This window comes from Cervus elaphus, chromosome 1, assembly GCF_910594005.1.
Source record: "Cervus elaphus chromosome 1, mCerEla1.1, whole genome shotgun sequence".
Lineage (NCBI taxonomy): Eukaryota > Metazoa > Chordata > Mammalia > Artiodactyla > Cervidae > Cervus > Cervus elaphus.
This window is the reverse complement of record NC_057815.1, coordinates 87,971,240-87,986,616: the sequence shown is the minus strand read 5'-3', so window position 1 is coordinate 87,986,616 and position 15,377 is coordinate 87,971,240. Positions and strand designations below refer to the sequence as shown.

Here is a 15,377-nt window from a genome sequence, read left to right as displayed (position 1 = left end):
GTGAAATTGTTTTCACCCCCCCAACCCACCCTGTAACTCTTCCCCCAGGTAATGTTTGATGGGCTCCTATGCACCCAGTCTCATATTTAACTAGTCTCCTCCCCTCAAATTTTAGCTCAGGAAGCCTTGCTTGATTTCAGATTCCTAGTGGACACAACCTCATCACCATCTGTCCCTGTCTTGAAAGGACTTCCTCTTACCTGAGATTGCTTTCTTGTGTCTACTGGTTTCTTGTTCCCACTCCACTGGAAATGCCCAAGCCACAAGAGAAGATTGGACAGTGTTATTCCTGAAGCTGATAAGTATCTGGGGATTTAGTAAATGTTGAACGAATGAATGAATGACTGAAAGTACAAAGTGAAAGTGTTGGCCACTCAGTCGTGTCCGACTCTTGTGCTACCGCACGGACTGTAGCTCATCAGGCTCCTCTGTCCATGGAACTCTCCAGGCAAGAATACTGGAGTAAGTAGCCATTCCCTTCTCCAGGGGATCTTCCCATCCCAAGGATTGAACCCAGGTGTCCTGCATTGCAGGCAGATTTTTTACCACCTGAGCTATCAAGGAGGCCCTGGAGAATCACTAGCAGCAGAGAAAGGGTATTCTGTTATTCCCAGTTGTGCTTCATTCTTGCTGGTTTGGGTGAAGTGCATTTACCAGGCTGATAGATAAGCCTAGCTGGCAAGTCTACCCCACCAATAAACCCCCCAGTGTGTTGCCTTAGATGCCAGCTATGGGGCAGGGAGTGTGCTAAGTCTATCACAGACTGGTCTTTTTAGAATTTAAAATAATCACAGGAGGGAAAGAGACCGGCAGGGGGTGAGTCTCAAGGGAAGGGGATTTAAGAAGGCCCAGATCTATAATAAACAGAAGAAGAGGCGTTGGAAGGGATAACAAAGATGTGTGGTGGCTGGGTTACCATGGCAACACTGCAAGGCGCCTGGACTGGAAGACAAGCTGCTTCTTCAAAGAGAATTTCAAATTTGCAGGTTGAAATAAACCCTTCCGCCAGGACCTGACCCTGGGGATTCACCCATAAGTAGCCAAGAACTGGAGATCCTGGTATGAGCAGCTCCCCAGGAGCTGGAGATCGACCAGGCAAATAACTGTTCGTTGGAAGCCAAGAGGACTTGACTGAGAGGGAGGTCGTGCCTGTGAGCAGTTCACCTTATCTCTCGACCTTGCCGGGAATTCTTGGACCTCCCCCAGACCAGAGGGTTCCCATGTGAGCTTGAAGGACCACCTGCATCAGAGTCACCTTAGGGGGATTCTTAGACACACAGGTTCTTTAGGATCCACCTGGGACTTCTGAGACAAAGTGGGGAAGGAACCTGGGCATCTGAATTTTACATTCCCCTAGGTGACATTTCTGCACGTTGAAGTGTGGAACAGTGCTTCAACCCTCTGCCTCTGACTTAAGGCATGCAGGGGCGGAGTAAAGGGTGGTGGGGCCAGGCAGTGGCCCAGGCATCAGTCTAAGGGGCACAAGAACGTGGGTGAACAAAGGGTGATTCCAAATATGACGAGGTGGTAAAGGGCTGGAGGCACAGCAGAACAGGCAAACAGAGGGCTCTGGGGGAGCCAGCCTGGGTTTGAATCTCACTTTTACTGCTCACTAGCGGGCTGTGCGTCCTCATGTGTAAGATGGGATTGGTCATAGCAGCACTTCCTGATAGGGTTATTATGAGGATTTGATGAGCTCATATCTGAATGGTACAAGGCACAGGTGGGCAGAACCACAAGATGGAAGGGGCTTGGAGGACTCTGAGTTTGGACAAGAGCGAACAGATTCTTGAAGACTAGAGAAACCAACTTTCATTGTGTTCAGCCACTGAGGTGAGGTTGGGTGTTGTTTGTTACAAAGCAGTTGGTCGTCCTTGACTAATGCAAGGTCATGAACAAGTGGCCCAGAAGATACAATCAGTTGTAAGTGTGTGTAAGGATGCTCTACAGAGGGCATGGGCAAAAGGGATCAAACCTCTGGGTTGGTTAAGAGCTTCTACAGCCGTACCCCAAATTCTCTCTAGGGAAGTTATCTATATGGTTGGAAGGAAAACTTGGACAGAGGGCCATTCACACAGACTGAGCTCCTAGGAGTTGTTCCTTCCCTGGAGACAAAATGACTGTTTCTCTCAGTTAACTTTCAGCTCGATTTATTGCATGTTGTCCAACATAGAGGAGAAGGCAATGTTACCCCACTCCAGTACTCTTGACTGGAAAATCCCATGGACGGAGGAGGCTGGTAGGCTGCAGTCTGTGGGGTCGCACAGAGTCAGACACGACTGAAGCGACTTAGCAGCAGCAGCAGTCCAACAGAGAGAGAGAGGAGTCCTGCTTCTCCTCTAGGGCCTGTGTGTGTGTGTGTGTGTGTGTGCATGTCTTGAGGAGCAGAGGGAATGTGGTACTAGCTAGTGTTATGGAAAATATTCTACATCACAAAATAAACAAGAAAATTTTTTCTGTCCTTTCTGGTGGTAATTCAAAATACTTTAATACTGAGACATTTATATGGAGTCAAATACAAAAAGTCACACAAACTTTAAGATAGAACTAGAGGTTTCAATAAAGAGTTCCAATTTTTCTAGAAGACTTCCCATTCCCTGGAGCATGTGTTACCTTTGTCTGCTTTGGTTTTGCTTTGGAAGTGAAGTTTGAGAAACACTAATCCAGACACCAGGAAGCCTAATTCAGCAGGTGGGCTAGAGGTGTGTGTGTCTGTGTGTCTGTATTTGTATCCCTAAATTTTATTGAGATGCAGTTGTCATACAGTGAAATGCATGCATCCCAAGTCACTAGTTTATGAAGATCAATTTTGACAAATATATATCCTCTAGGCTATAACCCATAAGTCTGCCATACCTCTTACCACTCAATTCTTCCTAGAAGCAATCAGAACCACTGTTCTAAGTTCTATCATCCTGGATTAGTTTCACCTGTTCTAGAGCTTCATTTCCATCAACGTTTCTCAACCTTGGCACTATTTACATTGGGGTGAGATAATTCTTTGTTGTGGGGAGCTGTCCTGGGAAATGTAGGGTGATAGCTAGCAGCTTTCTGGCCTCTTAACTAGTAACAACCTCCACCCCCAACTGTGACAAACAAAAAATGTCTCCAAACATTGCAGATGTTCCCTGAGTTGCAAACCATTGGTACAAATGAAATCACGTAGTATAGATGAATATGTATTATGACTTCTTTTGTTCATCATGTTTTTGTGATTTTTCCCTGTTGTTGGGTGTATTGACAATTCATTTCTTTACTTTTGAGGAATATTCCATTGTAAGAACATGCCATAAGGCACCTACCCATTGTCCTGTTGATGGCCACTTGCCTGATGTCTGTTTTTAGCTAGTATGATTCAAGTTACTATCAGTATTCATGTGTAAGTCCTTTTGTCAACAAATATCTTTATCTTCCTTGGAAAAATATCTAGGAGTGGAACTGTTGGGTCAGAGGGTACATATATGTTTAATTTAAGAAACCACTAGTTGTGTTCATAATAGCCAAGACATGGAAGCAACCTAAACGTCCAGCGACAGATGGATAAAGAGGATGTGGTACTACTCCTCCATAGAAAGAATGAAATTAATGCCATTTGCAGCAAGATGGATGGACCTAGGGATTATCATACTAAGTGAAGTAAGTCAGAAAGAGAAAGACAAATACTGTATGATATCACTTATATGCAAAATCTAAAATATGATAGAAATGAACATTTTTATAAAGCAGAAACAGACTCACAGACATAGAAGACAAATTTATGGTTATCAAAGGGGAAAGGGGTTGGGGGAGGGATGAATTGAGAGTTTGGGGTTAGCAGGTACAAACTAGTGTATATAAAACACGCAGGGCAGTGAAAGAGACACAGGTGTAAAGAACAGACTTTTGGACTCTGTGGAAGAAGGTGAGGGTGGGATGATTTGAGAGAACAGCACCGAAACATGCATATTACTGTATGTAAAATAGATGACCAGGGCAAGTCTGATGCATGAAGCAGGGCACCCGAAGCCAGTGCTCTGGGGCAACCCAGAGGGGTAGGGTGGGGAGGGAGGCGGGAGGGAGTCCAGGATGGGGGGACACATGTACACCTGATTCATGTTGATGTATGGCAAAAACCGTCACGACGTTGTACAGTAGTTATCCTCCAATTAAAATTAATTAATTTAAAAAATAAGCTTCTACTGTACAGTACAGGAAACTAACACAATCTTATAAATCAACTATACTGAATTCAATTAAAAAAACTGAACACCTAGTAAAATCGGATTTTTTGTAGCCTAGTCTCAGAAGAGATATTCCATCCTGTTTGCAGATTGTATTCATCAGAAGCAATCCACAAGGTTCAGCCAGTAAAGGTGAGGACCCTGGGAGGGGAGGGTCCCTGGGAGCCGCTGTTGCACTTGCTCCAGGAGCCCTGGTGTGAGAAGCTTCATGTGGACCAGAGCTTCTCAAGCCTTTTGGGGGAGGGGCCTGTTTTGTTTTTACACCTGCTTGTCTCACCACAAGGGCTTCCTTGATGGCTCAGACAGTAAAGAGTCTGCCTGCAATGCAAGAGACCTGGGTTCAATCCTTGGGTCAGGAAGATCCCTGGAAAAGGGAATAGCTACCCACTCTAGTATCCTGGCCTGGAGAATTCCATAGACAGAGGAGCCTGGTGAGCTACAGTCCATGGACTTGCAAAGAGTCGGACACAACCGAGCAACTAACACACGCATATCTCATCACAAATGGAGTTAAAAAAACATTGATGAACTGGTCCCAAGGCATGACTCCACGCTGCAGAGATGCCAGAGTCAAATAAGTATCTCCAGAGTTTCCAAGGGCTTGCCATGCCCACTCGTGTGCTAAGAGCGCTACACCTGGCTGTCTTTTCTACTCCTCAATACAACCTCAGAGACAGATGTTACTGCTAACACCCCCACTTTACAGATGAGAAACCAGGGGCACAGACAGGCTAATTCATCAGATCCAAGATCACACAGTGAGTAACCGGCTGAGCCTGGAACCCAACCATCTTGTTTTAGAGCATGAACTCTGATGACCAGGCTATATTCCAAACTCTTTTACACACGTTAGTATGCATCAGTATCAGTATTAGAGCCCAGCATGACAGAGGCTGTCAGGTCCCTGGCCTCTGACTCGGTTCCCCACTGAGGGGGGCTTTGCTGTGCTGAGATGCAGACCCCAGCCACAGTGGCCCAATGCTTGGCCTCATCTGAATACGCTATGTTCAACTCTCTCCTCTCTGCTGTCTCTTTCTTTAAAAGTTCAAATATAAAGGGCGAAGCCATCTGCCTCCATTTCCATCTGGGTCTGTTTCCCCCACCGGTAACTTCCTGAATGCTGTGATGCGTTAAGATGGCTGTCCCAGCGCGAAAACCCGAATTAATAAACAGTCTTTAGGTGAAAAAAATTAATCATGTCACAAAAGGGGTCACCTAACATCTCTAGTAAGGTTAAATGTTTGTTTACAGATCATTAACTTCATAATTAATTTCCTTTTTATTTTTTTTCAACATAAGCCCCATAGGAAAGGACAGCATCTGTCTTGTTCACTTTTGTGTTCCTACCACTTAGCGGAGGACCTGGCCTGTCACAGGGGATCAATAAATATTTGTTCATTAAATGAAGGTTTGCCCCTCCTCGCCATGCCATCTGTCTTAGCCTGGATGACGGGAAAGCTGAGCCTGCTGGAGGCCTCTGGTAATTAGCAAGTGCCGTCCAGGGATATAGGAGGGAGGTGGGGAGGGGCGCAGACAGGGAGTGTTACCAAGCCGGCCACCAGCCAGTCCCGAGGGCGACTGCTGGATCTCCGGGTGTCACCTTCCAAAAGGCCACTGGACAGCGCTGGGAGGAGCAGCGAGGAGGAAGCCGGGAGCCCTCGGTGGTCGAGTTCCCCCATGGAGCTTTAATCCTTGAGACATCAGGGTTGCCTGTGGGTGCACCCACTGTATCCCTGGGTGTCTCAGACCTCAGACGCCACGGAGAAGCCCAAGGCAGGTGGCAAGAGGGGTGTGGCATGGATGTGACATGAGGCACTTTGGGGCTATGCCCACGTGGAGCTGGTCAGTGACTATGCAGATTTCCGGCCACCTGGGGAGGAGTAAGTGGCCCACAGCTCCAGAGACAGGTGAGGAGGGAGAAGCCAAGGAGACACATCAAAAGGGGCTGCTGCTCCAATGGGGGTGTCTCTCCCATCTCTGCACCTGCAATACTGAGCACAGCTGGGCATTCCCTAGTTGTTGAACGCCTGCCTCCACTAGAAACCTTTCTGATTCACCCTGCCTCTCTATTTCCAAGCCCTCTTCTCTGGGTTTAAGGGATGCTTAGAAAGAGAACCCCACTTGGAAAGACTGCCCCGCCAATATCCACAGAGTAAGGCTTGAGCTCAGGTCCTTCCTTGGGGTCTGCTCCCCGCAGCACCTCCTTCCTCCCAGACATTCTTGCCCTCCACCTCTAATCCTTTCCCAGGCTCCCTCCCTCAGCGCCCAAACCTTTTTTCTGCTTCCTGGGCATTGATGTTTAAGCTATTTAAGTGGAAACAGATGCATTTGAAAGATGCGGTGGAACCAGGGTTTAGAAATGCAACAAATAAGATTGTACAAGGGAAGGAGATAGGTCATCAGCGGTTGCTTTCACCACTTGGAGAGGCTCGTGGGGTGGTCGGCAGGCTCTGCTCTCTGTGAGGTCAAGAGCAATAATCATTCCTCACTAAAGGCAGCCATGGCTATGCAGGATTTTACCAATGTTAGGCAAGAAGCAGCAGTTTGTGAGGATGCCTTTGGCTGGACGCACAGGGGCTTGGGGAGAGGTTTGAGTTTAGGCAAGTTTTCTACATCAAGGTCATGATCTCCTGTGTTCCTCAATAAAAATGCATGGCATCCACTCAGGATGCTTTTGGCCACAGTTCACAAAGACCTCAATCCAAAGGGGCTTCAACAATAAGAACAATATTGTTCATGTAACCGGAAGTGCAGCGGTAAGACAGCTTCCAGGCTTGGTTGAGTTGGTGGCTTAGTGACACTGTCGTCAAAGACGCAGCTTCCTACTGTCTGTCCACCCTGCGGTCCACCTTGGCGGCTCTGTCCTAAGACTGGCTCACCTTGCAGTCGCGAGTCAGGGCCACGTGCTTCCTGTCCAGCAGGGGAGAGCATCTCTTCTGTTGCCGTGGAAAGCAAGTCCTTTCATTCCATCTCGGTGGTTTCCCCAGGACAGTCCCCAAGGTGATGCCGAGAACAAATAGAACCAGACCACACAGTGACCCCTCCCCACCCTTGCCCTGGAACCGGGGTGGGACCCAAAAAAGCCTGGTGACCTGGAGGGAGGTGGGAGGAAAGAGGGGATCAATGTTGATGGGCACCCAAGAAAAGCCGAGCCAGATACAGGCTCCTGAGGTTCTCAGGGGCCACATAAAGTGAGACCCACTCAGTAGGGAGGAATGCAAGCCCAGGCTCTGCAGGGACTTGAAGTGACAGACTGACCCTCACTCCGAACTGAGCCCAGTGATTATTTCCCCTCTTAAAAATGCAGAGTCAGCCTGATTTGATCAAGTTGGGAATTAATCAACATAACCCTTTTCTGAGGGGGGCATGGCAACCCACTCCAGTATTCTTGCCTGGAGAATCCCGTGGACAGAGGAGTCTGGTGGGCTACAGTCCACAGGGTCTCAAAGAGTCAGACTCGACCAAAGCAACTTGGCTTGCATGCACACAACCCTTTTCTAAAATGATTGAACTAAAGTGAAACAAAATATAAAATGTGAACGTGTTCCCTAGACCAGCCCAATAGCCTCAGTTCTGGCGCCAGCAAGTGACAGAAAAGGACAACTCTGAGAAGAGGATGTGGTCCAGTCCCTGTGGGAAGCTGTGGGAGGCTGCTGCAAGGAGGGAGTCCTACAGCCCAAACCCCAGGATGCTGCAGTTGCCACTGAGAACCCAGCATCCAACACAAACAGGGATTTTTTTTTTTTTTTTTTTTTTGAGAAGCAGCTGTGAGGCAGTGGAAATGACGCAAACCTGAAGTGAAAATATCTGGAGGCTTGATGGCATACCACTCTTCAGTTGTATGACCTTGAATTTCCTCTATCCTCCCTTTCCTTATTGTGAAATAGAATAATTAGCATAACTCAGACTTGGATGCAATATGAGAGGTGGGCACGACTTTGTGGAGGACAGAAAGATGTGGGGACATCAGTCATTGCTCTGCGTGTCTCCTCCCGGGGCCTGGCCTTCCTCCCCACTCCTCCTTCCACCTTCCAGACACCCTCTCCTTTCAGGTCTAGCCCACGCCCTGGCCCCCAGGACGGCTCTGCTTGCCCCTCCGCAGGTGTCACCTGCTCTCCCCATCTGTTACTCACACAGACTGTCTGTTGCCTGCCTCTGTCCTGCTGGCCAAACACAGTTACTTACTCTCCTGTTTCTGATGGTCTCCCCAACTCATCTGCGAATAAAGAACCATGTCTCCCACCTCTTTGTTGCTCAGCAGGTAGGAGTGAAACAAGCCTTGAAATCACCTCTTCCTTGAGTGATAACTGAGAGGCGAAATGATCTGCCGAAAGTTGCTCAACTCAGACGGTTAGCTCAGCACTAGAAGCCAGGTCCCTGGATGCCCAGTGGCACTCTCGATGGGGTGAAGGTGCATCCCTGACTTTTCAAAGCATACAACTCCTCCCAGGGTGATTCGTCGAAATGTGTGATCATGACAAGCGTCTCTGATGGTGGGTCAGTCAGTCAGTCAGTTCAGTTGCTCAGTCGTGTCCGACTCTATGCGACCCCATGAGCTGCAGCATGCCAGGCCTCCCTGTCCAACACCAACTCCCGGAGCTTACCCAAACTCATGTCCATTGAGTTGGTGATGCCATCTCATCCTCTGTCATCTTTGATGACACAGTCCCCTTTTCTTGATCACCATCTCATCTTCTATCGTCCCTTTCTCCTCCTGCCTTCAGTCTTTCCAAGCATCAGGGTCTTTCCACATGAGTCAGCTCTTCGCTTCAGGTGGCCAAAGTATTGGAGTTTCAGCTTCAACATCAGACCTTCCAATGAACACCCAGGACTGATTTCCTTTAGGATGGACTGGTTGGATCTCCTTGCAGTCCAAGGGACGCTCAAGAGTCTTCTCCAACACCACAGTTCAAAAGCATCAACTCTTCGGCACTCAGCTTTCTTTATAGTCCAACTCTCACATCCATACGTGACTACTGGAAAAGCCATAGCCTTGACTAGACAGACCTTTGTTGGCAAAGCAATGTCTCTGCTTTTTAATATGCTGTCTAGGTTGGTCATAAGCGTCTTTTAATTTCATGGCTGCCTGGTAAAGGCTTGAAGGCAGAAAAAAAGGTTGGGAGCCACTGGGGCAGTGGGCTTTAGGTCCAGGTTGGTCTAGGTTTGATTCTGTCACTGCCCCCACTATCCATGGAAGTCAGGAAGTGCTTCTTCAGCTCACGCGTGTTAGATGCACTTAGCAGAGATCAGGGTAGATGTGTTTGGGCTGTATTACAGCCTATTGGGCCGTGTTCCCAAGGAAGGATGAGGAGTTTTATCCCCTCTGAGCCCCTTAGGGAGTTCTGATGGATGTATAATGCAGTGAGGGGACAGCAGCCCTCAGGCATCTGCAGGAAGTGGGTGTTGCCTCTTGTCTCTAGCACCTTCTCCTGGACTCCGACCATTGGCCAATCAATGTGGATAGTTAGGAATGCCCCCCATCATCAAGTTCCAGCCTCCCCCAGGAATATCTGGGGACAGACTTTCAGCCAGGTCAGAGTGTCCAGGAGTTGTCCTGGGGTAATGAAATGTACAGAGGGCAAACACTAAACATGAGCTTTGAAACAGTGTAGCCTCCACGCCCCTGCACAGGACTGCACAGACTTCCCAGTCTCTGAGTCACTCCTGCCCCTGGGCAGAGCCACCTTGACCCCTGGCCAGCACTTCCAACAGCCACAGAGAGCGGAGGGGCAGGAGGACACCCTGGAGGGCAGGCAGCTGCTTGGGGTTTCTGCTAGGGGTTGGGACCCGCCTCAGTGTGAGGGCTGTTCTGTGGGCAGCCCACCCACTGTGCCAGCATTTCAAGCTCTAGATCTGGTTATCATTTCCTATTTCCTGGGGACTGGGCAGGTCCCCAGTATTGCTGCATGTTATATAACTTTGAATCTGTCAAATAAGAGAAATCTCAGTCCCCAGTGGAGGCAAAGGTAGAAGATTCCACTCCTGTATGAGGGAGCTTTGCTTCCTTAAGGCTTGACAAGCAGGTGGGTAAAGAAAAGATGCCCTTTCCTCCAAGTGGAACTAAGCCCTACCCCAGGGCACATAGCCAGGCAAGTGGAGCACAAATCGCATTTTGGTCCTTATCTAGGCATCTTTGCACAGTATACACAAACCATACAACTGAACCTGGGAGCCCTAGCCACAGGTGTGTATTGCGTGCTCCCCGTGAGCAGACGCTACAGGAGAAGGACAAGACATAATCCCTGTGCTTATGGAGACTGCACACTAATGGGAGAGACTGACCGAAACAGGCCAGGCAAGGACGGAAACAGTACAGGGTGAAAGCCACGCTCTAAAGCAAAGTGCAGGATGAGGCGGTAGGAAGGGACGGACTTGGAGGAGGGACTTAATTGAGAGCCTGTGGAGGTGGGTGGTTTTGGGGGGAAGAGTTGGGGGCCAGAAGCCAGACCCAGAAAGAGTTCAGCCTGTTTGACAAGCAGGTGGCTCAGTGGCTAGAGAGGGGTTTGGGGTAATGTCAGAAAGGTGAACACAGCCAGGCTGGGGAAGCACTTACGGGTCACTGCAGGGAGTTTAGATTTGGTTCTAAGTGTGGTGGGACCACATTCATTTCATTTCTGAAGGGGAGGGGGAGAAGGAATAAGAGAGGAAGGCAAGGAGAAGAGAAAACAAAGGCAGGTGTGCAGATGAGAGCGGTGGGGGGAGGGTAGCCACGACAGGCCTGGGGAACACCTGTCGACACAGCAGTGGGGCGCCTGGGCCACGGATGCCCAGGGGCTGGATTGACAGGGCTGACATCTCGGTGGGCCCCGGCGTGATTCTTGATGGTAGAGATTCTGCTGCACTTGGCGATGATATTTTGCCTGCCCAGGTCATGTTCCTTGGAGCAGAAAGGAACTCCTTCCCCTGCCTCCCCTGAAAGCTCAGGTCATCTCTTCTCCCTTCTGTGGGTAGAAACAGGCAGGAGGACCTCTTGTGGACTAATCGGAGTGATTTGTATTTGCAGTTTAATGTCAAAAAGTCCACAGAGCCCGTCCAGCCCCGAGCCCTTCTGAAGTTCCCAGACATCTATGGACCCAGGCCAGCTGTGACGGCCCCGGAGGTCATCAACTATGCTGACTACACGCTGAAGACCACGGCAGAGCCCGCTGCACCGGCCAGCCCCCAGGCCCCGAATGACAGCCGCCTCAAGAGGCAGGTCACGGAGGAGCTGTTCGTCCTTCCCCAGAACGGTAGGGCTCTCCTGCCCCTCACTCTTCTGTGGACGATACCCAGCAGGGTTTGAAAGCATCTCTAGCTGGTGGGCGTGGCCAGCCCGTGTCCGCAGCATTGGACACTGGTCAAGCAGTGGGCACCAGGCTTTGGAATTACACTCCATTATTCCCCACGTGTTCCCACATTGTGTCTTCCCGAGGCCTCCAGCTTTCCACTGGGAAATGGAAAGTCCCTTCCAAGCTGTGTGTACAACTATAGAGAGGGGAGAAAGAGTTGTGGTTAAACTATGGGCTTCATTCAGAGTCATGGGTTTCATTCTCTCCCCTTTTATGTACGCATTGTGTGACCCTGGTCATATCAATCATCTTTCTGGGCCTCAGTTTCCCTGCATATAAAATCAGATGACACAATCACCTGCCCAGTAAGGTTGTTGTAAAATGTAAATATAACAATGCATATGAAGTGTTTAGATCAGAGCCTGGCACAAGGATCTAATCAAAGCATCGTTATTATTATTATTTCTATTCTCCTTTTCATCAACATCAAGAATAGAACAGCTTTTCATGTAAGGCACTTTGCTGGGCCCTGGGGGCAGATATGGAAACAGAGACAGTCCCTAACCCAAAGGAGCAGAGCTCACAGACTTTTATAAGGAGACAAAAAACAATTGAGCCAGGAGAATGGATTGTTATGTGGTTTGGGGTTTTGTTCTGTGTAGTTAGAGAGGGAGATGGTGGGCACAGAGCAGCATAACGGGCTCTGACACCGACCCGACTGCCAAGGCAGCTCTTGGTCGGGGGCCAGCACCCACGCGCTGGCCAGTGGACAGGCGGTCCCTCCTCCAACCCGGCCCAGGACCACAGTGATTACCCAGGCATTTCCTCAAGAACAAATTCAGGTAGAACCTGAGGCAGGAAGGAATCCTGGTTGGCTTTTAGCCTCCAGGTTTGCCAGCCCACATTTTAAATTAAAATAGACCCACTGAGGACTTGAGAGCTAAGCTGAGCTCTCAAAGTGGGTGGGGAACAATTTGCAGGAGGACCCTCGGGAGTGGTTATCAGAATCAGACTCACAGGACGGCTCCGTTGTCTTGGGAGCCCCAGGGTTCCTGCCTGGAGAATCCCACGGACAGAGGACCTGGCGGGCTGCAGTCCATGGGCTTGCAAAGAGTCGGACATGACTGAGCAACTAACACACACAAAGCAGATTTCTCAAAACTGGGATGAAGCCAGGCGTGGGCACTGCCCACCGAGGACAGCAGCCGAGCTCTTCAGAGTCTGAAACCAAAGGATTCAGAGCATATTTGTCTTCCCTTTCCGGTTCCTCACTCCTTTCTCCACTGCAGAAGGCAACAACCAAGTTCTGACTCCACTGATTCCAATCAGTGGAATTCCTATTCCAGTTCTGATTCCAATCTAGCAAGAGCCAGTTGGCTCAGCAAGTACTGACCAGAAGCGAGGGGGTACAAGGGAGGAGAACGCTGAATCAGTCCCGCGTTCACTGGATCATGTCCCCATGATGTGCCGAGTTCAGTCCGCTCCCACAAGCAAAGATCCTCACTGGCCCCATTGTCGGGCTCAGGGTCCTGATTCTTGAAGTTGCATCCACTCCCGCATTTCCCAGGGTGCTGGCTTTGGTTTGGTCTTGGTTTGGTTTGGATTTTGAAGGCCGAGGCAGTCTGAGAGCTGACAGCTCGGGGTGCCAGGCAAGCCCCATCTGGCACTGACCCCGCTGCAGTTGTCCAAGCCACCTCGGTCCCGAGTGCTTGTATGTCTGGCTTTCCACTTGGCTGTTCACATCCTGGTCAATCTATTCCTTGCTTAGACACACCAGGGAGGAGATTCTTCACTACTTGCAGGAACCCGATAATGAACCATTTTGGAAATTAAATACTCCTCTGTGTTTCTACCCTTTAAATTAATTCTGAAAATTAAAAAAAAATTAATTTCAATTTATTTCAAGTGAAGTCTGCTGCAGCTGCTGAATCCTTTTACACTTGAATTATGCCTGACTAATGAGAATCTTCCAGATGTTTGGCTGCAGTCCAAGTGAGGGGAAGAGTGAGTGATAACTGTAGTTTTAGTAACTGAATTAAAGATAAGGTCATTCATTTATTCAGCAAGGAATCACTGAACATGCACTAAAGTCCACTCTACTCTCCCTAACCTTGACTCATTGTTTGACATTTATTTCCAGCCATGAACTCCTGGGGAGCATGGATTAGACTCTGTAGAGAGTTGGAGCTGGAGATGGGCTGGGGAAAGATTTGCCTGACACAGGCTGACTAGAGCCACATACGAGGTGACAGTTTCCCGTGCTGAAAACTCACCAGGGGCCAGGCCCTGGGCTAAGTGCTTTTCTCACTTTATTTCTTCTAATGCTCACAGTACTTCCAGGAAGAAGGAATCTCTGTCACTCCCATTCTAAATAGTTCAGCCTTCTGCCTGTCATAGTCCAGGCAGTTGTGAAACCGAGGTTCAAAGAAGTCAAGTAACTTGTCCAGGGTCACATAACTGTTATGTAGCAGCTCAGGGCTGACCCCAGAGCCCAGGTCTTGCCCACTGGGCTGTGATGGTCTCTTGAAAGGTGATGCCCAGGACCACAGGGGGTGCCACCATGCTTTTGCACCCAGTTAGGAAGCTTTTGGTTTGGGTTCATGGCCTAGCTGGCAGAGATGGAAAAGTCATGTGCTGGAAAACAGGATCCCAGTGCAGGTAGCAGTAATGACTTTACCTTCTTGACAGGTGTGGTGGAGGATGTCTGTGTGATGGAGACCTGGAACCCAGAGAAGGCCGCCAGTTGGAACCAGGCTCCCAAACTTCACTACTGCCTGGACTATGACAGGCAGAAGGCTGAACTATTTGTGACTCGTCTGGAAGGTATGCTCTTAGCTGACTTTCACGGCCTTCTGTGTGTCTGTCTGCCTGAGCATCTGTGGCTGGGGGGAGCACTGGGGGCTAGATGAGCACTCTGCAACAAACAAGACCCTGAGACATGTGATCCTCAGATACACAGGGGTTTTTCCTCTCTCTCATATACCAGTCCAAACTGGGGATTCCTGCTTGGCAGCCATCCTTCCTCCAAATAGTGATTCAGGGACCAGACCCCTCCTCTCTGAGGCCTCCTTGTGGCCTGTGCCTAGCAGGTGGAAAGATGGGGAGAATAGGGAGAGGGCACAACTGTCCCTTAGAAACTGTGACCTACACATGCTTACTTCCCGTTGGCTGAAACTAAGTCGCAGGACGGCTGGCTGTAAAGAAGGCTGGGAAATGTGGCTTACCAGGTCCCCAGTTAAAAGAATGGGGTTTTCTTTGTTTCGGTGAATGGTAATCATCTCTGTTATAGATGTTTTTAACATTGAACAGGGCTTTGTGCTGGACACAGAGGGTGTTCTGAATGGTCAGCAAAGCTTCTGTAGTCCTAGAACCAAGCAGTCTTTCCTATGGGATCAGATTGTGCCTGGTCTCCCTACCCTGATAATTCATTTTACCATCGGCAAACAAAGCTAAGACTTTGCAAAGGACATGGGGCTAAAAACGGGCTCCTCTGTGTTGCCTGGAAACTAGAAGCTGGAAAGGAAGAGCTGGAGTTTTGTGTTTAATTTTGCTTTTTTGAGGGAGTATTTATCCTTTTAGCTTTCTTTTATGATTTTTTTTTTTTTTAGTGTTTCATAGACTTTCTTACATACATTTGGTCTTAACAATAGTCCCATTTTACAGGTTTGAAAACTAAAGTCTAGCAACATCAAGTGACTTGTCTAAGATCACTCCGGCTATTTGGTGCCAGAGTTGGGAGGAGGCCAGTTCCCTGGAAGCTCAGTTTAGGTTTCTTTATTTTAGGACACATGGCCTCCGTTCTTTATCTTCTCCTTCCTGGGTAACATGAGATACCACTTTGCACATTGTCATTGAGGAACCAGTCATGAAAGCTCCCCAGGTGCAAACT

General features: G+C 48.9%; 1 protein-coding gene across 1 annotated transcript in view; it reads left to right on the top strand.

Annotated features, from left to right (window-relative positions):
- Nucleotides 1-15,377, top strand: part of SYT13 (synaptotagmin 13) — a 42,069-nt gene that overhangs the window by 15,990 nt on the left and 10,702 nt on the right. Inside the window, exons 2-3 of the mRNA XM_043910123.1 lie at nt 11,224-11,449; nt 14,177-14,311. Coding sequence (XP_043766058.1) covers nt 11,224-11,449; nt 14,177-14,311 — 361 coding nt within the window. The remainder of the gene's footprint in view (nt 1-11,223; nt 11,450-14,176; nt 14,312-15,377) is intronic.